The following is a 27740-nucleotide window of genomic DNA, read 5'->3' as shown; positions in this document are numbered from 1 at the left end:
CATGTCACGCTTGTGGGGAAATTGAGCAGTTCCTGACTAACTGTTGCCAGATTGACAGTTATAACACAACACTTACAAAGTCTATGATGAACGAAACTAATTGTTACTTGCATTGAAGATTTCAAGTTATAAAGTCTCTGGGGAATTTGACAGGGTGTGCTTAGTGATTTGTAAAGTAAACACCAATTTACACAATTTGAGTCAAGTTGGCAGCATTTTGTTGACAAATTTTGTTGTGATATAATCTGGCAACCTTTGGCTGTAAGCAGAGTACAACATGGGTAAGCCAGGAACTTGGCCATTAGTTGTAGTAGCATTTTCTACTGTATAATAGTCCCATAGAACTTATTAAAGCTTTATTATAGCTATTATAGTAATTGGTATACTCATAACCAAAACAAGAAATTTAACTTCATTTCCTGCGAATAATGTATACTTTACATGAAAATGAAGTAAAATTTGTAAAATTTGCATTGAATCTCTACAAAGAAACCATGGTTCTGAAGTGCATATCATCCACCATGTTGTTTACATTTAACCAGTTTTAGTTGAGCTAATGTTATGCATTCCACTTTTGCCAAAGAAGTTTATGAAAATGAAGTTTTAACTTGTAAACGTCAGTAAAATTTGCATTGAATAAACTCTACAAAGAAACCATAGTTCTAAAAGTGCATATCGTCCACCATATTGTTTACATTTAACCAGTTTTAGTTGAGCTAATGTTATGCATTCTACTTTTGCCAAAGAAGTTTATGCAAACTTAAAATATGGGTCAATTGTTTGGTATAACTAAATTATTAACCTTTGTAATTACTGTTTTCATAAGGTATTTTCTCTGGATGTCAATATAGCCAACCCATGAAACTCTGTTAGCAAAGATTTTATACACACACATAATTTGTAACCCTTATTTGCCTATTGTATCCATGCAAAAAATTGTGTATAGGTATGCTCATTTTGCAAATATGTGATTAAAAAAAATATTGTGGTTAGCGTTTTAAAAATTCCTGGGCTCTAACTTGATTAGGTGTCTTAATTACGTTATGTACGTCTGTTTCAGAGTGCTAAGAGGAAAATGGGAGCTCGCTAAATGATGCTCAAATTGCCTGTTCTGCCCGAATCATTAATCTGTCGTACCTACGTTGCAAACCAAATCATTTTATTTTCTTGGCCCCTTAGGTTAAACATTTGCTTGGCGATGCTTTCAGCTCGTTGAATAATCCCAAATTAAAAGTTGCTAGGCAGTGAACTGGGTTATTCAATTTGAAATCCACACTCCCCATTTGGAAGAGTTAACTTACATTTTCCACACAGGGAGTATGGGTTTCAAATAGAATATACAATTGGGTAACTTCCATTTGAAATACTCACTCCAGTTGTGGAAGATATAGTTTAAGCTATATACAAGGGGAGTGAAAAACATGCTCCATCTATGGAAGATGGTGGGGAAATATTCCACAGGGGGAGTGAGTAGTTCAAATAGAATAACCCAATACATGTCCCCCTTGAGTGCAAATGTACACTAGCTGTAGCAGGCTAATTTGAAGAGGATGATGGTGTGGAGTCAACTAGAAAATAGTCGAGATTATGATCATGAACCTGTATAATGCAACCATTTGGGAAGGAGTGAGCAGGGAACCAAATCAAGTTTTATTCTAAAAATAACTGGACCTATTAAAGCCACAATATACAATCTCTTTGCAAAGATATTGGTTATTGTTGCAATCAGATACATAAAAAATGTTTTATGAGGCAAAACAAGCTCAAATTTCTTTTTATTTTCTTTATATTTTCTTTATATTTTCTTATTTCCGTTCATTGTTATCTGCGAATGAAGCCAGCTGACAAGTGGTCATATGTGAGGTGATGAAAAAGCGCATGCAGTGATTTATAGTGCGCTACGCACAGGCACAACGCCTAGACGTTGATCCACAAGCCTCAGCACACTTTACAGGTTGTTGCTGACCACTACGGCCCCACATCATGCCATAAACCATTTAACAACAAATCAGGGACTTTGCTGCTTCAAGAGCGCACACCCTAGACATTCCACAAATAACCATCGCAACCAGGATCAACTCCCCGTACGGGTTACAACGAGACAATTAGCAGTAAGTTCCTTGTCCAGGGGAATTTCAAGCTAACTCAATTTTCCACGAGAGCATACTGTAGGCACTGCCAGGGTTCGAACCCGCAACCTCTCGCACCATAGTCGAATGCCTTGATGAGTCACCAATTACAGTATTAATAAAAAAATACTTACAGCAGCCTTTGCATAGATCACATTTTGTGTCTTAACTTTTCAAATGTTGTTGAGTTTCCAAATTTAGAATTGCATAATGCATATTTCGTGCAATAACATCAGAGCCTAAAAGACACAAAATTATGTTTTGTTAACTCACTTGCTTGCTGTGTGCTTGCGTAGCAAATTTTAACTGCAATCAACTTCAATGTTATGTTTTGCAAGTTGCACTATTTTCAAACAAAATAGCTATTTATAATTTAATTAGTCAATATTCTGTAAACTTTATATTTTTTAAACAGTCATAATTTCCTTCCACTGTGTGTAAAACTGTAATATTTAATATAACATAAAATGTTTTCAATTAGTCACTTTTGTTTCATCTTGCTACAAATTAAAAGCGCATAGTTAAAACAATTTTTGTAATCAGTATTTTCTGTCATGCATATCAAGAACTCCTTAGTTACAAAACTCCCCAACCAGCCCCTCGCTTATTAACCCACCTTCATCCAATGGTTCTTAAAACAGCAGAGTTTATGCAGGCATGTTATAAATAGCCGAATAAAATCACAACTCAATTTGTGAGTTGGTGCTTAGATTTCATAATATTACGACGACCGGGACTTCATGCAACATTTACGCGCAACTTACACAATCAGCACGCAAAAAATCTGAAGATGCGAATTAACCCAAAGGAGGCTTATTATGTGAACTTGACGTGGAGCTGAGAGAGGAAAAAAGTGCATATTTTAATCAATTTCAATAATTTTAATGGATAAATTCCAGCGAGATCCGCTGGAATGTCAAGTGCTGCATTGGTATAACACCGTTTGATTAACAGATAAAGACCTGTGTACTTAGGGCACTAGAATACCATATGTTTTAGTTTGTGTTTGTCTAAAGCAAAGCGGAGCTGTACCAAGTATTACCTCTAGAACTGGATGGGCAATTTACTTGATGAATTTTATAGTGTGATTTGCCTTGAAGTTGATGCCAAGCCTAGGGGAAACAGGGGATACCCTTACAACATCAACATCCATGTTCAATGCCATCGGTTGTACTATACCAACATCATCATGAACTTGGTTCTCTAACGATGCAACCATATCCATTATCAATGAAAGGGTGATAAGTTCATCAGTAAATGTGTTGTGTAGTGAAAGGTTATTGAATCATCTCCTGGGAGATGAGGTTATTGGATGCATGGAGTTGTAATTGATCATATGGGCCAGGAGGAGGAGTAGGGAGGTTAGCAAATGTCATGGTCGGATGTAGAATAGTACTGGATTACAACTAATTTGCGGCATGGGTATCTACATTTCTGTGAATCCAGTGACACTGTAGAGAGGATACTCCGTACAACTTCGGAATAACTGGTAGAACTTGAGAGATGCTGGAATGGCGATGTTGTTATTTTGAACTGACCGAGATAACCATGATAACTGAATCGGAGGAATATATTTTGGTAACCGTGGGAGAACTGCAGTTGTGATGTGTGATTGTTGAAGCTGATTTGCATAATTTTGAATGTCATTGTGAAATGTATCAATTCATTGCTACTTTGATGAGGAGGCGATGGTGTTAAAACATTGTCTGTGTAGAGAAGCATGATTTTAAAAGTTTACCTGTGCAGAGAAGCAGTGCAGATGCTTACATTCTTAATGGGGCTCATCGAAATGGATGACCAAGTAATCTTTTATGTGGCTCTTGAAAGCAGGAAATAGGATGAAGACACTCACATTTGTCAAATTCAGTTTAATAGCATTTGAGTAAGCAAACTGGAAACAACGATGGAAAACAGGAACAGATGGCAAACTGCAATTTACAGTGATATTCTTGGAACGATGAATTCTAAATGAGGAATAGGATCTTGGTTTGGACGATGAACAAATGCGGTACCTGCAGCTATGCCACCTGCAGAAAGGAAATACTGTGTTTATTTTTTCATGAAACACAATTTGATATCTACTCAAGTATTGTTTTCTGATCCAGATGTTTTTGAAACAAACCTCAGACTGTTTATAATGTAAATGGATATACACTTCTCAGGGATCCCCAGCTTACAAAGTAGTGTCATCTTGATGTGTTAACTTGTTAAGCTTATTACACTAACATGTAGCCAAGAAAGCCGGCAAAATTTTGCGTAAAAGCTTCTTTGAATACTAATCGACATGCTTACAGTGAAACTAAAGAGCCAGGTTACTTTGTGTGGATTTAAGCCTGGGAAGAGATTATGATTCTGCGTGGTACATAGAGCAAATATCTCTCATGTTTTATGCATAGTCTGCGGCAAAATCTTTATTTAAAGCTTTATCAACCCACTGACTGCCTGTCAAACAGATCTTATTAGTAAATTAGTATACTCTTGGGGTGGAGGTCAAAGGTCATTTAACTGACCATGGACGTGGATGATCAGACAGATGTTTGGTTCATAGATAGCAATGAATATTTCAAAATGGAATAACGATGAGAAAAATCTGATGAACAATGTGAAAGATGTGTGTGTGTGATGTTGATGTCAAGAGGAGATGCATGTTAGCTTCAAGGATACTGAGCTAAGAGCATTTAAGTTTAGATGATGCTGCAGGCAGCTAAACCTCCGGATGGATACAAAATGTGCTCGCCTTGTCACATGGCAGCGCTATTTGTGCAAATTGATGCTTTTAAAAATGGTGAAGTTGGTTTCCACGGCAACCAAACATGGTGCAGGAAAAGTAGACGATATTCCGATTAAGTGTTGTTATGTTACACGATACGCTGAGATTTACTCGGGGTGTAACATGACAAAGATGAAGGAACAGGATTTGAAAAGTGAGCATCTCGAACTAGAATTTGTCAAATTATAAAACAAACTACAGACACAATCTTACATGGAATTTTATCCTGGATATTTATGACAGCGGAGAGCTGTAGATCTAGGCGATACTGTTGTCTTTTTTTGAGTAGTTACAGCAAGTTGCTGTGGATAATATTCGGATATAAGCAATGACGGTGCACGAATTGTGGGATATGATGATCGAGATCAATGTCACTCTGAAAAAGATGTTGGAAAATTTTGAAAAGGTATGTCTTGTCTGTCTGTTAATCTGTTTGTCGGTTTGCGTATCTTGTAATCAAATGCCTGGTGGGTAATGTGGTCACTATCAGATTTACAGTCTGAAATTGAGGTTGCTATCTGATTTTGTAGTCCAAATTTGTACAATTCCAGAAAATATCTGCTGGAACCTTGTAAACATGACTTTACCTTGTAAATGTTGAACTCACTTAAGCCCGATCCTGACTCCACTTCGCAGCGCGATGCGATGCTTTTCAAATATCGCAGCATCACACGATGAAAGTAAAATGTACATTTTAATTTCATAAGTTAAAAGCATGTGGGTACGGATCTCTTTTTAAGGTCATTCTACCGACCTTGATTTTCCAGCAGCCAATCAAAAGCATGCACGGCTTGGATATCGCAGCGCGATGCGAAAAACTCCATCGCGGACCGAAATTTCCACCGCGCGATGAGAATTTTCACCGCTGAGCTCGTAAAAACCTGGCTCAGATTACAGTTTTTATAGCATCGCATCGCGCTGCGATGTGGAGTCAGGACCAGGCTTTAGACATCTTACTGCAGAACAGATAGGTGAAATTTTGTCTTAAAAACATCAGCAGTTGGTTCATGTTTATTATGGAAGCTGCATCTAAAAGCCATAACTATTGCAGCCAACAGTGAGTTCAATAAATTTGAGTTGTTTATCTTTGATAAGTCAATATTATTTGTATTTTATCAGCGCTGCTTTTAGAAAATTCTGATAACTTTGCACTACATTTGGCACATTCTCATGCTAACCGTGCAAATGTTCATCTCATTCAGGATGGATGGGTCGCCATAGCAACAACCGCTTCAAATTGACTTTTAAGACATGAAATAACAATTTACCTTTCACCGAAATGGGGAATGCAGAAGCGAGAAGGGGAGATGGAGAGAGTGAAAAACTTGAGGAGTTATATCCCTAAAAAACAAACAAACGTAGACAACTATAGATAGCAACAAGAATGAAGTGGATTTAACAGCAAATAGTGTATGTTGCAGTAATAAGAATGTTAAGTTTAATGTACAACAGAGAAGATTTCTTAACCTTCCCAGAATCCTTTGCAACATGATATCACCTCATTTCATGAAGTGTTACTCCTATTACTTTGTCATTTTGAGAATAGACTTGCTAAACATGGATCGTTAGTCAAGAAATGAACATATTTTGCAAGATCTGGATGTGCTCTGTTCATTGAGGTACATTTCGTCACTATCGACCCATGTTGCACTCCCGGGGTTGCACTAAATAGCAAATCAGTACAGAAAATTGAAATGGGAGAAATGCATTGTGGGGATTATAAAATATCCTCTCTGGATGCCCACAGATGTTGTTTGACAGCATGTAAACTTAACAGCAAGTAGAGTTTTAGTATTCACAATAGAAAGTGCACTTCATCTTTAAACAGTGTTTTCTTCTTGCATCAACTTAAAATTATGAATGTCGAATGCCTCTAATAAGAACCCATAGCCGTTTTCCTAATTCTGTCAAACACACATTTCCAGGATCTGTGATATCTTTATGCACAGATGACACATATATAGTGCAATTTGGTGTAGATTTAGTCCACTCTCTTAATTGACTATCGAAAGGAACCAATCTAAATAGATTGAAAAAAAGATTTTTGGATTCACTCTTACTCTGATTGCAAAGGATTTGTCCCTAACTTTAGGTGGTAAAAGATTGAACAACAATGAAAATCAATTCTTTAGACTGAATATTCAAAAATTTGTCCCTGACTTCAATCACTAAAAGATTGAGAATCATCCCTTTTGGTTGCTTAAAAAGATTGAAATTCAAATTATTTCAACTGAACATTTAGTCAAAAATGATTTTTCCCTAACTACAATAATATTTTTAAAAAATCAGATATTTTGGATTGAATATTTCATCGGAAAAGAGAGCAGGGCCTTCTTGTTATACTTGGCAATGCTCTTAAAAGTACACTCTGAAGGGAGGGGATTGAAAGTAGGTCTATAATTGAAGAAAAGCTTATTTGAAAATTGCATTAAACTAGCATGAAGTGAGACCGGCAAAGCTTATTATCCCAATTGTTTTTATAATCATTTGAAAATGTTACGCCAAACATTGGATGCAATTCAAATGTCAAACAAATTGATTCTCTTATGTTGAACACCCTCATTACTCCTGGGATTAAATATTCTACCCTGGTGACTTAATAAGCATTGATATACAGTGCCGCCCGACAAGGGGGGGTAACCGGGGGCGTTACCCCGGGGCCCGGGGTCCTAGGGGGCCCGTAAAAAGTGAAGAAACGACACTTTACTATGGGGCAGTAAAAGCAAAGAAAACAGACCTCAGGGGCCCGTAAAAGGTTCAGAATAGATACCTTGCAACTAAGGCATATTTTCTTTGCTTTACTATACGGGCCGACAAACAAAGGTCTGTTTTCTTAGGCCTAAGGTATCTCTTCTTTATTTTTTACGGGCCCTCCGATCCGAGGTCTCTTTTTTATGGGTCCATTAAGGTATATATCTTTTCTTTGTTTATTAAGCTTTTATACATACTCACTAAGGTCTCTTCCTTTACGGGCCTATGGTATATTTTCTTTGCTTTTTAAGGGCCCACTACGGTCTGTTTTCTTTGCTCTTTTACGGCCCATAAAAAGCAAACAAAAGTAAAGGGCTCATAAAAAACAAAGAAAAGAGACGTGCATTTTATAAAAAAAATACAAGATAGCCTTTGAAGCACACACTCTAATAAATATTTCACTTGAATTTACTCTTTGCTTTTGCCAAAATGATCATCCTCGATATAATGGAATCTTCGAGAAATCAGGGGAGTGCAGCTTAATCGTGGGAACACAAATTGCAAATTTTCGCGCGCTTCGCGCGCATTGTGCCCTTCACCTTATTATTTGATCATTTACCTTAAAATTGGCCATTTTTCCGCGCTTCGCAAAGAGTTTGTTTCAATACGTCCAATCTGGGAGCTAAAGTCGCTAATTCGAATTACAAATTTTCGCGCGCTTCGCGCGCATTTGTCCAATTCACCGGTTCATACTTGGATCAGTTAAGCTTTCAATTGGCTTTAAATTGGCAATTTTTGCATGCGTGCAAGTTGTTCAGAGAAACTTAATCTGGGAGCAAAATGCCGTTCAAATCGCGCGCATTTTTTCTCCTTCAATGTTCATATTTGATTATTGGCAGCTAAACATGCTACTTTCGCTCCGCTGCAACATATGTTCAAGGATTTTACACCAACATCCCTCCCCATGCTACAAAAAAATTTATGCCACTGTGCCCCCCCCCCCCCCACACACACCCTTATGAAGTCCTGCACCGTCTCACTGATCAAAGGGGCCCGTGCGTTCACATTGCCCCCGGGCCCGTAATGGCTCTCGGCGGCACTGTTGATATAAAACCTCTTGAATGTGCTTTCAAAACACAACCAAATTGTACTACTTTCATCCTGCTTTCCAGGCGTTTCCGCTCTCAAATAAGTGTAACATTTGAATTATTTATTCCCTTATCTCATGATTTGAGCGAGATGAGAAAGGGAATATGCATTCACTATGGACCACAAGAGCCTCATCCCAATGGCATAGTCCAATAACCTCAATTACATAATCATAGTGCAAAATTTGACCTCAAGTTTCAATGTATGAGTTTTTGTACCCAAATTTTGTGAAGGTCATTCAATGAATGTACAAATGTATTGGGGTTTAAGAACTGTGCCATGATAGATGAGCATGTTGTGGATCCTAGTGATTTGTGCGAGATGAGAGAGGGAATATGCATTGAACGTAGTGAAAATGTTTCATTCGTGCCGTGTTTGTGAGTCAAGTGGTTTGCAATCCAGGTCAAGCTAACACATACCTGAGTAGGGTACAACATTGCAATCTATCAGTGCACAGTTCATTAACCCCAATATACTTTTGCACTCATGGAATGACCTGTGAATACTCTGGGTACAAAAACTCATACTCCTCAACTTGAGGTCAAAATTTGAGCAATGGTTTTTGAATGGAGGTAACAGCAACGGGTGATGAGACAATTTGGTACAAATACAATGTAATATTGATCCCAGGGTGTTGATGAGAATCCATGTGTAAACTGTTTGATCCAATTGGAATTTTGTAGTTATAAATGTTATAAATGAGATTCCTCAACAACAAAATTAGAATATTCAACAACAAAAAGTGAGATGACTCAGATTCTGATGGGGAGGGGAGCAACATTTTGTTTGAGGACATGTGTTTTGATCCCTGTACAGGGAGGAGGTTAGAAAAAGGACAGAAGTACACATATTTCTGTCTCAGGTACACACAGCTAGCCTACAGAATTGGCAAAAGTTGTCAGTAATTTCACAGGAAATACTGCTTTTTGAACTCGTTTTCAGCTTAAAATATAGTAAAATCAGCCCAAATTGCAATTATTGTTTCCAAAATTGACAGGGGCAGATCACAATATGGAGGAGGCCTGAAAACTTTTAGTCAAAAATGGTGACAAGTCTAAAATTGGAGAGGACATTAAGGATAGTACATGTACATGTATGTGCCAGTCTCAGTTGGAATATGCCCATTTCGAGATTATAGTTTCTTTGCTTGTGTGTACTTCAGGTGTTGATTTGGTTTTGCATTTGAATACACACAGGCAACCTCCGGTACATATCACTATACTTCGCCGTTTAAGAGCTCATAATATGTAAGAGCTTCAAGCAATAATGTTCATTGACAACTTAAATCTTGTTACTATTCCACGTTTCACATTTCATATCAAGTGATTCTTTCGGATTTGTTCTCCTCAGAATGGAAATATTTCTTGTTGATGTTTCTTGTTTGCTCATACAAATTGTTACAACAAACAGTCAAACACACAGTCATACCAGGGATGAGATTTTTTCACGGATAAGAGAAATTCCTCCTATTTCAAATTTTCACCTCTGTACAAAAGTATAGGAGATCATTTGTTTTTCCTCCTTTTTTAACCATTTCCGATTTTGGCAAAACTCCTGTCTCACGCCTGCATACACATCAACAAGCATAGATGCAAAATTCACATGATAATTTGCTCCTACAAATTGTTACAGCACTTACACAGTCATACCAGGGATGAGATTTCTCCACGGATATGAAGAAATTCCTCCTATTTCAAATTTTCACCTCTGTACAAAAGTATAGGAGATCATTTATTTTTCTTCCTTTTTTAACCATTTCCGACTTTTTGGCAAAACTCCTCAAAATTCACATAACTTGTAGGTTTGATAATAGGCTGAAGTATAAGTTGGGACAATTGAAATTGATCAATGTATAAAACAAACTCTTTTGAGTGAACTCAATATTTGCTGAATTTTATTTCGGCATTTAAGCATAATTATGTTTGATCAATAATACAATTTTGCTGTCTGTCTTGTTTTTTATTTACTTGATATACTTTCATTTAGAAGGAATAATATTTACCATGTTATTTGCTTAAATGCATGCAAAGGGGTTGGATATGAGTCATTTCTTATGAAGGAAAAAATAACAAGATTTTGGAATCTGTTAAAAATTTGAACAATATATATCTACACTGCCAAAACGTGGGTTAAAATTTTTAACCAACAGGATTACCAGGTGAACCACACAAATGTTGGTTAAAATTTTAACCAACAAGTTTAAACTTTTTAACCCATGTCATCAGAAGTTTAAACTTGTTGGTTAAAAATTTTAACCAACAATTATGTGGTTCACCTGGGTTAATTTTAACCCATGTTTTGGCAGTGTAGTGTATCAATTTTATTATTATGGTAAATTATTTCAATTACTTTGTCTTGAGACTAAAAACAATTCATTAAAAATTCAATACTTTAATAAAGACAAACTCGTTAACTATGCATGTGTGAAAAATTGAATAAATATTGGCCCATATATCACACCCACTCGCTCATTGAACAGCCAGGTCTTGATGAAATTATGATAATTATTGCACGACAGTAAGTAGGTGTATCCTAACTAATTACAGTGTATCCTTCCTGTGATATCTATAATAGAGTGGCACTTGTTGCACTAATTTGCCTTTAACAGGTATTCTACTATCCCAAGTAAAACTGTTGTATCTGTATAGGCCTATAGATTGCACGGATGATACTGCATATTATTTTAATAAATAAATAAATAAATGTTGGTATTTATACAGCGCCTTTCACATGTGAACATGTACCAAAGCGCTTTACATTTATTCCGCCGTCGTTAGAATATGTCAGCTGCCATACAATGCCCAAGGCATGCTCATACCTCATTGGGCGGCGCTCAATGGACAGTATTCATAACAGCTCCCCATTTCACACCTGGGTGGAGAGGAGTAATCGAGATAAAGTGCCTTACTCAAGGGCACAACACGATGGCGTCGCCAGGGCTCAAACCCCCCACCAGTTTCATAGACCAGTTTCACCAGGCATGGAAAAAATGGGGAATTTAGGAATCTTATTCCTTAGAAAGTTATCAATCTGGATGGAAATTATGTTTTGAAAAATCTAAAAATTAAACAAAATATATGATATATAAATCATGAATAATCCTAGAAATTGTGGCGGGATGGGATGAGAAGCAAAATATTTATTTGATACGATTTCATGAAATCTTAGCATATTTTAACATCCCCTGTTTACATGAAATTGTTTTTTAAATGCATCAATAGAAGAAACAGGAATCTACTTGTTCCACAGGAAATTGACAAATTTCATTTGCTATTCCTTTTCTTTTATTTATTTGTAGCAAATCTTTATTAAATTTGTTACCACACAGAGTCCTTCAAATGATTACAGATTATGATTTTTTTCCATACTACTCAAGTATTTGAATGATGTAAAGATATTATAGAGAGCATTGAATTTAATTTTAAATCTAATGTTTTATATGCATTTTATAAAGTTTGCAGTATGGTTCTTGTAATGTTTGAAGGTGATCATTCATCTTAAACCAGATCTCAAACAGTCATGAACATTTACGAAAACAAACAGATGAAAAAATTCTTATGAACATTCAAATACTTCACCTATAAGGGTGCCAATGATATCTTGATTGATTCTCAAACAAGGTGACAAAAAGTGGGGCGCTCAAAGTTACCTGAAGCTGCAAAAAAGTTTAAAACAGTGCAAAAATTGCACAAAGTGCAAAAAAGTGTGGCACCCATGGGTGCCCTGCTTGCGACTCACCTGTTCTCAAATGTAGGAAAAATGAAACTTTGTTTTGTTTTTATTGAATGTTCCTCACAACAAATGTAAGTGAATTTATTACAGATTTCATCTATAAATGCTTCAAATTTGATACCTTGGTTGATCCTCAAATGTAAAAAGAAAATATGTCTAGAATTATGGGGTTTTTTTTAAAATTTAATTTGCTAATATAACAGAAATAATATAAGCAAATTTTATTACAGAAGATTTTGATTAAGTAATGGGAGTTAAGTAATTTCTGTTTGTTTTCACAGTTAAAAGCTTCATATTTTCTATTTTCTCATTGATAAAATGAATGAATTTCTGAGGTAGTAAATGTAACCTATTGTCACATTCAAATATACAGTCACATTCATTTCCACAATTGTGTGCATGACCTTGATACGAAAAACCACTTTTCAGCAGTTTTTCACTTTCAAGTATACATCTGTAAAAGCAAAACATCAATATAGTGCAGATTTTCCATGTTTCCTCTAAAAACACAATTCAGTACTGATACTTAACATGTGCCAACATTAAGAGAGCTAGGGGGAGAGAGTCTTTGGAAAAAGTTATCAAAATCCTCAAAACTAGGAAAGAAAGTGTGCTAAAAATACAGAGATTTCTGCTCAAAATGTTATCAAAATAATTCTGAGATATTTCACATCTTCTTGACTGTGTTCATGAACATGATGAAGAGATAAATCTGTGATCAGTATCTTGGTTATTTTGAATGTGTGTGTGTATGGTTTAGCCTATTTGAAAATTCAAGTTTCATGTGCATGTGCCGGTTATAATTTAAAGGGGCATTGTGAGATTTTACGCACAGATTTCGCCCTCAATTTTGTTCTGTTTTGATATGTATGCATCTGAAATAGTTGAACTTACTAAACCATCTTTTATGTCAAAATTAATGATTTTGTAAGTTTTGGATCCAGAACATTCTACAAAACAGTTCAACAGCAGATAAGCTTAACGCAGCGCTAACAATATGCTACATAGTTTTGTTTCTAAATTATTGCTCAATATGCTCTTTCAGTATTCAGTCTATGAAATAAGGCAATGTTTTCTCATTGGATTTTTTTAACCTCTCAGAGCCCCTTTAACTAGTAAAACCATCAAGTAACTGTACTAATATATGTGTTACAGGTTCAAGCTTCCTTTGAAGAGTGTTAAAACACAGGTTAACTTATTTTTCTTAACATATTTATTAGTTTTACAGTGCCTCTGGTGATTTGAAGTGACTTATCCGGAAGTCTAAGTCTGGAAGACTTGTTGAATATAGATTGGTGTCCATTGTTTAAATGAGGCATGGTGTGAATTAGGTTTTTGCTGTAAGCATATTTGCAACTTAAAAAGCTTTAAAAAGTAAAGTGCTTTAATTATAGGAGTATCACTGCAATACCTTTGGCAGTGCTCTCATTCTACAATTTTGGTGTGCAGCTAGTCTTTGTCAAAGACTGACTCGAGATAGTGTCGGACTCGCGATCAAGGGGGATGTTCGCCGCGATGAGCCGCAAAGCGGCAAATTCAAGCTGCCAGCTTCGCGGCTGGCGGATGGTTTCCGAGAGTGTGTGGTTCCCAGTAGTTTCTCTCCCTATGGATAATATAGGTACACGGTCTGTAACACAGACTAGTGTGCAGCATGAAGTATTTCTCAAGAATAGTTCAATGTTGGCAAATCTGTGTACTTTTTCACAAGAAATTGTTAATTCTCTTGTTGTCAATTCTCTCTAATATCTCATTTTCACTTTGCCAAAATATTATTGGGAACTACTGTAAAAGTAGAAATTTTCACGCTACATTTATTTTTGTGCTTTCACATTTCAAGCTTCTACCGCAAAAATAACAAGGCGCAAATATATTCCTTTTGTGTATAGATCAATGTAAGGAAACTTAGAATCGCGAATTTAAAAACAAGGGAAACCGTTAAAAATTGGCAAAGCACAAAAAATTAATCACACGAAAATTTACGCTTTGACAGTACATCTTCCAACATGCTCATCTGTCTGGACACAGTGGCATAGCAAGGGGCAAGGGGGGGGGGGCAGCTTCCCCCTGTGAGAAGTCTTGCCCCCTCTTGCCACCCTCTGATATTTAAGACTTTTAGGCCTTTTTTGTATTTTTAGCCCATTTCTGACCATTTTCGTCAAAATAAACAAAAATAAAATGTAGACATTTATATAGCGCTTTATGCCGTAAACAGCCTCTAAGCGCTTTACATTTATTCCGCCCGTCATTAGAATATGTCGGAACCACGCTTGCAGCCTACAAGTGGCGAGGGTCCATCAGTACAACGACTGTGACTACCCCTAACAGCTTCCCATTGCACCTGGGTGGGGTGAGGCAAGCGAGGCAAAGCGCCTTGCCCAAGGGCTTAACACGGTGGTGGGACGGGAATCGAACCCACGCACGCTGAGCAAGCTCTCAGATTATGAGTCCAAGGTCAGTAACCACTGAGCCACCGTGCCCTAATTTGCCCTCCCCCCTTAAAAGTTGTCTTGCCCACCCTCTGAAAAAGTGCTGTCTACACCACTGCCCCCAATATGTTTGTACACTCACAGTGTGAACTTTTTATAATGTAAAAGATGACTCAATTTTGAGGTCTGTCAAAATGTCACTTTCCAGGAATATTTGGCAAATAAAATAGAAATATACCCAACGTTTGCCATTTTACATCAGCATGGATTTACATGTGACTATGACTAAATTGCCTGCGCTTGATGTGTTTTACAACTTGTTAAAATATATTCAGTGTCAAGTTACAAAGTCCTTTGCTTATTTTAACTGGGCAACTCATATAAATGTGGATCAATATTTCCCTATTTGTGGTGAAAATGCGAATTCAATGTCCCATAGGCCATATACCTTTGTAAGATAATAATATGAAGTGCTAACAACTTCGAGCATGGAGATAATTCAGGGGTTTAGGACAAGAAGGTCCTATCTGCAATAGCTGCCAAATGTGTTATTTTGAGATTGTCTATAATATAGAATGCAGAAAATTGTTAAATGCCTATAGAGCAGCTATTGCAGATAGGACATTCTGGTCTTAAACCCCCGAATTCTAGTAACAGTAATTTCCTTTCATAGCTGAGAGCTCAATAAGCTTAAAGTAGATGATACCGCTGATGACAGACTTCCCACGATTAATATATTACAAGATTGAGTTCAAAAGTACAATTCATTTTAGTTTTCGTCTATTCACTCCACTATATTTAGAAAATAAAATAAGATTTTGGAATTTCAAGCTTTTATAAAAATGTTGCCTTTGGGTCTAGAGATTTTATTAATTTGTTTGAGTGCTCCGATGCATGTTGCATACCGGGTTGCGTGGTATCAGTAGGGTGTCCTGGTCACCAGGGTTGCCAAGGATTTTCATCCCAAAACGCTGGGTCGAATAATCGAAAAGTTGCCCAAATTTTCTTTTAACCATTGGTTTATATGAAACAGGAAACTACCGGAAGTCGTGGGAGCAAATGTTGAAAAGTCACCCAATATTTGTCATTAGTTTCTAAGTGACTGGAATTCGTCAAAAGTTACAGAGAAAATCTTTAAAATTCGCCCAGTTGGGCTAACAATTGCAGGTTTGGCAACCCTGTTGGTCACCAAACTTCATCAAATAGATCTGACTGGCATTCATCCACAAACGTCGTGTTCATTTCGCGCACTCCACAATGATGTGTATGTAAATTTATTGTCGGCATATTTGTTAACCTTGTTTAGCACGTGCCAAAATTGTGTAATCAATGTTAAAAAGGTCACCTCAGGTCATTGCGCTCGGGGCAAAACAAATGACCAAGTGGTCAAGTGGAAAGATTTAATCATATCCTGAGTTGTGTAATAACACTTTGTTTTGATTTCATTTGAAGCGAGGAAATTTCATTTAGAGAATCAATTGTCTGGATCAACGATACATCCACTCTGTTATAAACAGTCTCAAGTATTATGTTGAATACTGTATAAGTGGTAATTTTCGTGAGGGTTTTATTTTCACAATTTCACGCATGGAGTTCCATCCGTGAAATTAACACCTCAGGAATATGTAATAATGTATTGCAAGCATAGGGCAAAACTGGAATACTGGATAATCGTGAAAATAACAATCACAAAAATGTCTCTTTCATTCCAAATCGCGAAAATATCTGTACGCAAAAATTACCACTTGTAACACAGTATTTATGAGTACAGGCTTTTTCATGATTTTGAAGTTAGGGTAATTTCATAATTGTTTATTTTGCAAAATTTACTTTTGTGCCGTCATGTCCACTTGCCAAATTCATAGAATTAAAAGCTTTGACAATAAAAACATCTCAAAAAAAGTAACTAACCCCCCTTAAATAATGACCATTATTCAAAAACGGGCGATTGTATTACAAATCTGTAAAATGCGTTTTGGCATCTGTTTTGGCACCTTATTTGTAGCAATTGACTAAATATTGACGTCACAGCGTACATTTAAATCAATGTAACCCAAGATTTGAAAGTTTCAGTAAATTCTATTGATTTGTATTCAGTATAATGGAAGAAAATCTGTGTAAAGATATCTGACTGTTTTTGTATCGTATGTAAGTGCAACTTTCAAATCTGGACCTCACTACATTAAATTTACTGGTGTTTTATTGTTTTCTGGACTCGTATCAAATGAGGTGTCAAAATGCGCAGAAATAAATTCTGCTTCCAACGCATTTTACAGATTTGTAATACAACAGCCCCCTTTTGAATAATGGCCATTATTTAAGGGGGATTAGTTACTTGTTTTGAGATGTTTAGTGTACAAAGTATTGAAAAACTCAATTAATTTGAAGCTGTCATTTGTGCTTTTGCAATTTCATTATATACTCTCATTAGTTGAAGTGCTAATTAAATTAATAAGAAGTATTATGTCCTTTCAAAAAAGAATATATTTGACACGATCATCTGCTCGGGGGGGGCAAAGGAGGCATTTTGAAAATTGAGTTACTATAATTATCACCATAATATAAACATAAGGCTATCATATACTGAAAACACCAAAGTTTCATGATGTGTATTTTCTTATGTATTTTATTGTTTTTTCAATCCATATTTTTGCCTTTATCTCAATTTCAAATTTGCTGCCTTTGGCCCCCATGGACCAGATCGTGTCACATATGTAAGCTATTGTGATATTGATAAAATAAATAGGCAACAATGGTAGGCCTATATGTCATGTTTTGGAACTCTTCATATGTATGTGAGACAATAAGATGGGTCGTTTGTAGCTCAAATCAATATTCAGATGTGATAAAAAGAACTGTTTCCAGTGTTTCATGTTTATTTTAAAACGAAAATATTCAATGAATATCTCAGGGACTTTAAGTCCAATTTGATTTAGTTTTCAGCATATATTGTAACTTGATGCTACATAGGCAAGAATATGAAGTAAAGAATGAAATTGATACTGTATGCCAAGCAAGTCTTACATTCTAAGAACGCTATAACAAATTTGTTGGATAAAATGGTTGGGCAAAATTTACCAAACATTGGGAATCTGTTTTTGAATGTTGGGTAAAATTTTGCCCAATTTTTAACAAGTGTTTAGACAGTGTACAACTTTGTCACATACTATAGTTTAGTTTCTCATTCAAGAAATACATACATTGAAATGCTATTAACTCTCTCCATGAGGGTGTCGACTGCAGACGACAAGTTTTGATTTTTTATAATTCGAAAATTTCATAATTGTAAATTTTCATGACCATATTTAGAATCAGCATGGAAAGTGTATTAAAATGAGTACAAACAAGCCTATTATTGCTTCAGTGGTTTATAAGATAGCTCTTGATATTTTTTTGAGAAAATATGTCAAAACTTGGGACTTTTGATGTTGAAGGCTGTTGCTAGCATGCAAAGTATTAAATGAAGCTATTTTTGTATCAAATTAACTGTAGATTGAAACAAAATTGATTAGTTACTTCCTTTGATTGCCATTAAAGGGTATATAAGGTTGAATTAATGTGTTTGTTTCTGTAGATAAATGACTGGTTATTAATTAACTGTATGACATGTCTTAGTGTCCCTGGTCTTGGCGGCCGGTATGGCTTGATCAAGCAAATTACATGCAGAAATGGACTTCAAATGTTAAAGTGTGATATCAGAATATATATACTCACTTGCATTTTCTTTGAATTTTATATTGTCTTTGCTATGGGTAAATTTATTTTAGGAACTACAACTTCATTTCTCAGTAATTACATAGTATCTTCTCCAGTTAAAAAGTATTCCACTTTTGACCAATGCAGAAAACTGATTTTCATTTTTTAAAAAGCTTTGCTTTTTGGTCATTATAATAACTGGAAACACACATTTAAAATCTCACTTTCTCACTAAAAAGGTGATTTACAGTGAATCATTGAACATCAAATCCTGTTCCTTAATGGTGTATAATATTTAAATCCAATGCTTAAACCCAACTTGACTTCTCAAACATGTCGTATGAAAATATTAGTATCCTCTGATACATGTATCAGTGCATGTGTGTCCAGACGGTGCGATTGGCAAGATACGCAAAAAACACAGCAACCCGTCCAATAATTAAGTTAGAACCCCCGGGCAATTGGAGATAACTGGATTTAACGCACCAAACCTTTGTGTCCGCAAGGCTTTTTGCTCTTGTTTTGAAACACTAACCAAACCTTGTCCTCGATGGTATTTTTGTTGAAGCTTCCTTGATGTGTCAGCCCAGGAAAGCTGTATCTGTGGATGATTATAGAGGTATAGCAAGCTGCCTTATAGAGCTTATGTATATGACATATGTTTGTTGTATTAATTCTTCTTAATTTTGATATTTTGAACAGTTTTGTTGTGCGGCTTTATTAGCTGTCGTTGCAAATAATTACACAGAACTCTGCAGGTCATACATATTTTCAGAGGTTTATTATTAGCAGTTTTGAAATTAACCACGAAACTGCAATGCTAACATATATATAATACCTCCCAAAAATGTCCAATTAATAGCATCATTAACATTACTTTTGATCATAAAATTGAGCAAAAAGAGTCACAAATCGGTCAAAATCAATTGTCATGTTTCATTGAAATATTACAGCTTTAAATTTGGGCTCATTATTTCTGTTAAATCCTTGGGTGGGGGGTAGTGGGAGGGATTGGGAGAATTTAGAAAAATATGATGTGGAAGGAGGTCTTATTTTGTGGCAGCTATTGCAAGTATCTCACTTGCTCCCATTATTCCTTTATAACAACACTGTGGAAAAAAAAGAACATTTTGTATGTGATAATTGTGTCACAAAGTCCCAGTCATGTTTTATGGAAGCATCATCTTTTGTTTATGTTTTCCCATGGTATTGGAATCATGCATAAATTGATAAAAAAAGAGTTGATAAATGCAGCATTTACAATTCAAGTTGTCTTATGTCTGAAGGTGTATGTTTACACACGCTTTTGTCAGATTTTGTTTATTTATTTCTCTCGTATTGCTTACCCTATCATGTGTATGGAATATTTACATGTTAATATGATTTGCATTAATTGGGTATATTTGATACAGTTTTGGCTCAGGAGGTAAGAGTCAGGTTGCCTGCAAGGTTAACGAAAAGACTACAATTTGAGAAAATTGATGTATTGTGTATACATCCATGGTCATTTTCTTGGGGCTTAAGGTGTTTGAAGTGCATTCAAATATTTATAACATCTCACAAAATGAGACAAGCGTTTTTTGGCATTTTGAAATGACGGATGTTTCAACAAGGATTTAGCTTGTTACAGGCTGACAATTAATTGTATAAAGCTGCATTTAAGTTGGGCTATAATAATTTAAACTTTAATTTGATGATGTCAAAATATCTGTTTAAGTGACAAAATGATTCAGCCTTTTTAATTGTAGAATTCACATACAAAGTGTAAACAATTGCAAATTGTACATGGTGTGTTCAGGTTTTTATGAGGATTTGCTGATTTTTGTCTACATTTCTTCCATTTATTGCATTTCTGATATCGAGTTGTCAGATATTTGGATATTAAATTTTCGATAAGTCAAAGGTATCATTCAAGCCAATTACCTGTACAAAGTGTTTGATATATAACAGTTAATTAACTTTTGAACAGAAGCTAAGATGTCAAATATGACCCTTACTTAAGTACGTTTCACCATGATTAGCTGCCTACGTGTTTCTCAAGAGCACAGCAATTGAGTTAGTTTTCAGCGACAGCTTTAACGCCTCGTATCTGTAGCAGCACACTAGTCCCAGAGTTCTGACAAAAACTGGTGATCTTGCTAATTTGTCTCTGTGTGTCTATAGTCTGTCTTGGCTCAAGTTGAGAGTAACGTCATGTTGGATTTTGCAGTGGCAGATTCGTTGCGTGCGGTAACCTACATGTAATCCAGTGTAGCATATAGGCCCACACATGCGTTGGAAGGAGGTTTGTCCGTATGCTGATGATGCAATCGCGGAACCCCACTGCTTCTGCATCTGCCATAGCAAAATACAAAACATGGCATTACTCTCAACTTGAGCTGAGACACAGTATAGTCTGTATACTCTGATCAGCTCGTAATAGGCGGGACTCATAACATCGTGGATTGATATAGAATTGCGTGCACACAGCTGGGCACAGCACCTACGCGAACTGCGTTTTGCGTATTGCGTGAATGACGCACGCTTTTGTGAATTTAAGCGAGTGTAAGTTTGGACTGACCCGCGCAGTAACAACAACCGAATAATTCCCGCCTATTACAAGCTGATCATAATATAGGTGTCGATATTCCTTAAAATTCTAGCCTGAAGACTGGATTTCAAGAACCACTGACCCAATGATGGGGATGTTTGTATACTCATGGCTTGCATTAATTATCATATTATTATTTGATGTTCAAAGATTTAAAACATTGAAAAATTTAATAATTTAATTGATCTGTTTGCCTTAAAGGAGTATTTCGTGATCCTAGCATCCTCTATTTATGTCATTTTTCATTAGATATCCACGAAAAAAAAACCTATTTCCAAAATTTCAGTTGATTACGATTTTATGCGTTCATGAAGTTATGCATGATTATGTGTATTACACTGCTCCATAGACAATGCGTTGTAATTTCGTTCTGGTGCACCAGAACGAAATTCAAATTTCACGATATCTTTGCTAAACGAATTAATCTGCAAGAAATATTTTGTACATAAATATTATGTAGCCAGAGGTTTCCAGTGATATAAAAATCTCAACTTTTTTGAGAAAAGTGGGGGATGAGGCTGTGGATCACGAAATGCCCTTTTTAATCTCATGCAAAATATCATATTCCAATAAAATATGCTAAAAATATGTGATTAAATGTTATTTAATGTTTTAGGGTTAATAGTCATTGCAAAAGTCAGTATGTTCTACATGTTGGAAAAGTTATATGATATAGATGGAATGCAGTAAACCACCTATGGTGTGTGTTGTCAAAAGCTTCGTTAACGCTAATTAAGTTAGGGTCAATGTGATTTGGTATCCCCATGATATTTAAAATAGCAGTGCTCATGAATAATTTGAATGCTAACAGTTCATAGGATGCATGCGTCTATATTATTATTAGATAGATCCTTCCCAAGCTGTTACAATTTTGGTCAAATAAAACAACGCTACTTACGTCTATACCTGATGTTTACTTAATCCAGAATTATCAACAAATTTAATCTGAGGGTGGTTATTGTGGATTGACTTCAGGATTTGTGGGAATTGTTTTAATTAAGTCTTTATTTTGAGTTAGTGTGCACATGTTACCATGGTTACAGGTGGAAAAGGTGAGAATAAGATATTTTAGAAGCTAAATTTTGTAAAATTTTTCAGATTTTTCATTTTGTAATTCCATAACGAATGGAAAGGAAATTAGAATTTCAAAGATAGTATTTATCATGTTGAAAATCAAAAGGCTCCCCTCATAGCTTTGATTTGCAACCAAAACTAATTTTTCTGATGACTGAGCATTTTAATGTTACACTTAATCAAGAGAAAAATTGATATGAAAGGAATACGTTTTAGTGATAAGAAAGTGTGTGTCTTTAGGCATTGTGTCATAGAATAAGTGATATGAAGAACAATTTCGGCACTTCAGTGTCTGATATTGACATTTGCTAAATTAAAATGATTGTGAAGTCAAGATATTTAACAGTATCGTCCTATATGAAAGGTCATGAGAATATAAAGTTATTTTCTTTCACAGTGATAGGTGGTATAGATAATAACTGAGTTTAAAAGTCTTGAGTTACCCGAAGTATGTGATAAAGGAATCAATGTAGTGAGATACACAAATGTAACAAGTTATGTTGTTTGTAATTCTGATCCTCTCTGAGATGACCAACAAGCTCAGCTGAATCGCTGCTCTTTTGGCTCATATACCGAGCATTGCAAACAGTACCAGTTCTAGGTTGTTAAGCCCCTTATAATCGCATTTGAGCCAAAGTATGAATAATGGTTACAGTTGCAATGCATGATGGGAATTAGTTCTACAAAATAAAGATCCACAAAAATGGGACATAAAAATTATGAACAATTCAGTAAGCAAAAATAGATACAGTACATGTAACAATATTGTTACATTCTTGCAGATCCACCGCTGTGATAAATGTGTAACTTGTTAAGTTCTTTGGTTATAAATACATTCTTGAATGTTGTGATTGGTAATGGACCAAATCATAGAAATAATGTTAAGTAGTGACAAATGCTCAGACTCTGTGGGAATGTAGGTTAGATTTGTTATAAGAATCTTTGGTAGTCAAGGGCTAGGACGTAGGTTAGATTTGTCGTAAGAATCTTTGATAGTCAAGGGCTAGGACGTACTACAACTGATTTTTTGAAGCAAGATATCTTTTATTCTATCTTTAAAACTATCCTATCATCTCGTGTCATTCAATGCATATGAGTAGACTTGCAATGACTCTTTGACTTGACTCAATTTGACTCTGACCCGACTTGATATTTAGTGATTGTGACATGTCTTTGAACCTGATCTCATGATGACTCAACTCAACTCATGACTCATCCCTCAATGACTCGACTCTCAATTACTCAACTCAACTTTTATGACTCAATTTGACTCTGACCCGACTTGATATTTAGTGATTGTGACATGTCTTTGAACCTGATCTCATGATGACTCAACTCAACTCATGACTCGTCCCTCAATGACTCGACTCTCAATTACTCAACTCAACTTTTATGACTCAATTTGACTCTGACCCGACTCGATATTTAGTGATTGTGACATGTCTTTGAACCTGATCTCATGATGACTCAACTCAACTCATGACTCGTCCCTCAATGACTCGACTCTCAATTACTCAACTCAACTTTTATGACTCACATGCAAGGGTGCATAATGACTCTCCATGGTGTGTTTTAGTGTTGTTGAAAGTGGTAAGTATTGAAAAGATACTTGGCATCTTGCTGAAAGGTGTCAATGGACACCATGCATTATTATTCATTTAAAATCCCCACTCGTGGAAGATTTTGGAAATATCTGTTACAGGGGAGTATGAATTCAAATGGAATGAGCACATTAGGCAGCTCCATTTGAATTTCATACACCCTCTGAATAAGATTCAACCTGAATCTTCCACTGAGGGAGGGTGGGTTATAAATGGAGCTGCTAATGTGTTCATTCTATTTGAAATTCATACTCCCTCTGTGGCAGATATTTCCAAAATCTTCCACAGGGGTAGTGTGAATTTTAAATGGAATAGCCCATTTCCATCTAAGTGGTGGGTTTGTCAGCTGGTAGTTGGATTTTATTCCATCATACAGTATGTTATAAAGGCTTTCTCTTTTAAGAAATACATTTGTGACATGTTTAATAGAGCATCAAAGTTAAAATTGCATCCTTACCTTGTATCATTGCAGGATCTTCAGGCAGAAATTGAAGCGCATCAGAGTGTATTCACCTCCATGAATGACGCAGGGGATGGATTACTGCAGAGTGGGGAGCTCAAAGAAGGAGCGGAAGATCTACAGAATAGGCTAGAGAATATGAACCAGAGATGGACTAAGCTACAGAACAAATCAGCTGAGATCAGGTAAACACATTGGACAAGAATTGTGTGCACCTGGTAATAAGCAAACTTTTGTCAAATACCCAGGAAACACAAAAATGTTTTTAAAACGTTATAAACATGCTATATACATGGGTTTGGTCAAACGTTATAACAACATTTAAATGTCGGTTTAAATAAAGTTCATGAAAACATTTTAAAAACGTTTTAAAATGCAACAACATTTTTAAAATTTTGTCAAAATGTTATGCAAAATATTTTTGGCAAACATTTGTGCAAAATATTTTGTCAACACTTAATAACATTATGTTAGAATGTTTTGCATGAAGTTTTCCAAAATGTTTTCTGAACTTGTTAAAATGTTTATGCCTTTATATAATCCGACATTAAAATGTTTTCTGTAAAAAGTTTTGTGTTTTATTTTGTATATGCAGGGTAAGGCCAATTCCACACAGAGCAAAATCAACAAAAAAAGTTAGTTAAGAAATAAAATAAGGCTTTCTGCGATTGTGTGCTTTAAAATATAAGAAATTGCGACAAAAGTGCATATTTTTTATCTTTTAATGGGAACATTAAGGTATGGTCCATAAATGAGAATAAGTATCAAGAGAGGTACACATAACGGCAGTGTGATATTCTTCAGCTTCTCAAGCCTATAAAGGTAGAAAAAAAATATTTTGATGCCGACAATTTCAATCCTTTCTGAACCTTATCACAACGTAGAAACCTCTTTCATCTCCATTTATGATGTAACTTGTATACAGCAAGCTAATTATCTGCCGATACAGATGCATTTATTTTAAAAGCTAATCGACATGTTGCAGTCAGAGCTGACACCGTAATCCACGTAGCTAGAGTATGTCAAACAAAATGAAAACTCTTAAAAACAGCTTCTTTAGGGGCATAGTGGCTTTAAAAGCAATTTGCCCCTGGCACAGCATAGCACAAGCTTATTCTGCATTGGGCTATTCCAGAAATTAAAGGCACCCCCTAAAGAAGACATGGGATTCCCAAAATATTTCACCATTTTGTGCTCTGAGAATCTCCCCCCCCCCCTCCAAAATGGTCATTATTTTCACAACCCTAAAGAAGACATGGGATTTCCCAAGAAAAAGACACCTTTTTATTTTAGGCTTGAGAATTCCCAAAAACTGTGGCAAAACTTTGCCTGTCATCTTTAGGGACAAAATTTTGTAGTCACTTTATTGTCAAAATGGGAATTCCCATTTTTTGTGGATAAAATTTTGGTCTGGGAATTCCCAAAAAATTATGGTACAAATTTATGTGTCTTCTTTAGGGGGTGCCATTAATTTCTGGAATAGCCTATTGCAGCCATTACCAAGACAACAACTTGTTATACAAAGTTACTACTTATTTTTTTGAGGGGGGGGGGGGGGGTTGCAAGTTGTCAACCGCATAATGCAGATGAAGTCAGATGAGATATGGTTGCAGCTAAAATCAGATGCAAAATATGATGATATATCCACAGTGATGTGTAAAATGTTATGATTTAATATTCAAGTTAAATTTTGGTTAAAATTCAATTCCTGCCATTATCAAAAGAACCTAGATAAAATATGGGGTGTGGGAGTGACGAGGAAGCACTGTCTGCTAATATTTTAATTTTCTGTGAGTGCTTGGATTGTGGCAGTTTTCTAATTTTCAATGTAAATTGACCTAAATGGTTTTTTATGTAGGTGTGCCTTCTGCTTTATAGAATCAGTAGGAGGATGTTGAAAATGGGCTCTTCCAATTGAAATCAATACTCCCCCTATCATAGAGGATATGACCTTAATCTTCCACATGTCACTTCCAAATGCGGTTACCTGGAATGGGCGACTTCTTGAAATCTACCCGCCCCTGTGTGGGAGATTAAGGTTATGTCTTCCATAGGGGTGTATGGATATCAACTGGAACAGTCCAATCTTACCATGCAGATAGTTTAGTTTTTGTTGTTTTCTGTAATTGTGACCTGATTTCATGCAATCAGGCTAAAGTCGGCAATAATGAACCTGAGATATAGGCAAAAAGTGAGGAGAAAAACAATAAAGAACATAAGAAAATGGACACATAAAAGGCTCATAACTTTGCAACAAAGTATTTGAGAGACCTGGGGATTCAACATCAGAAAGTGTAGGTACTGATGAGCAAGTTAATAATGGTAGTAACTCAATTTTCAAAATTTCCGACTTTGGCCTGAGTGGATCAGATTGGGTCACAATCACCCAATTCTAGTCCAACTGGGATTTTAGTTGGAAAAATCTGATGAAGGGGATGAGATTATGATCAGATGTAATCTGAATCATATAAGTCAAAATCAGAAACTCGTCCATAAATAATTACCACTGTATTCTAACATGATACAAAGTATATAATGGTCCAATTATTTGTGTACAAAGTATATGATAGTCAAATATTTTGATGGATTTTAAGACCCTCCACCGGGGGGGGGGGGGTACTCAGTACAAATGACCATACGGGGACGTGCCGCAAACATGGGTAGCATTTTGGGCCTTCTGGTATATCAATGACCCCTTTTTCAAAGTCTATTTTGGTATATGAATGGGAAAACAGCCCAATTTTTCCTTAATCTAGCCAAAATTTTCAAAATTTTCCCAAAATTTTGGGAAAATTTGTTAAAACTAAGACAATTTTGGTTAAATTCGGCCGAAAATTTTGACTTATGGTATATCAATGGGTCCAAATTTCTTGAAAAATTGGTATATTTATGGGTCCACTTCCAAAATCTCAGTGGCACGTCCCTACCAAAACCAAACTTGAGTACCCCGAGCCCTCCACCTTTTGTTAACATAAGTATATTTGTATGCAGGTAAACAGTTCCTTTATACCTGTTGTATTGCCATTGTGTTAAAACCAATTTTACTATTTTCTGGCACTAAGATCCATGACATCCAATGATTCACATTAATCCAAAACATGGGACCTTCCCAGATGGGACAGACATCCAAGTTGAGGCAGTAATGTCTGCAAAACCCATGGGATTATAATCGGATATTTGGTCCAATTCTGGAATACCCTCCACACTGAGAACCATAAGGGTGTGATGCCTTGTTGTAACTAAGATATAAATTGCACACATGGAGTACACTGTGTAAGGTATAACGTATAATGGTTCCGGTTATATTTTAAATTTCAACTTTTTTCCAAGTTAAAGGAAGTGTCCGGCAATCACAACATTATGTCTTATATGTTAAAAAAATAATTATCAAGCACGAATCACATGGTTTTATATAAAACAAA

At 35.8% G+C, this 27740-nt stretch overlaps 1 protein-coding gene across 1 annotated transcript in view; it reads left to right on the top strand.

The window, feature by feature from the left end:
• The window catches only part of LOC140143866 (dystrophin-like), a 404491-nt gene that overhangs the window by 313539 nt on the left and 63212 nt on the right, over window positions 1–27740 (top strand). Inside the window, exon 37 of the mRNA XM_072165677.1 lies at window positions 24331–24503. Coding sequence (XP_072021778.1) covers window positions 24331–24503 — 173 coding nt within the window. The remainder of the gene's footprint in view (window positions 1–24330; window positions 24504–27740) is intronic.

This window comes from Amphiura filiformis, unplaced genomic scaffold (genome assembly GCF_039555335.1).
Source record: "Amphiura filiformis unplaced genomic scaffold, Afil_fr2py scaffold_30, whole genome shotgun sequence".
Classification (NCBI taxonomy): Eukaryota; Metazoa; Echinodermata; class Ophiuroidea; order Amphilepidida; family Amphiuridae; genus Amphiura; species Amphiura filiformis.
The sequence above is the reverse complement of the archived record's forward strand: the minus strand, read 5'-3'. Positions and strand labels throughout refer to the sequence as shown.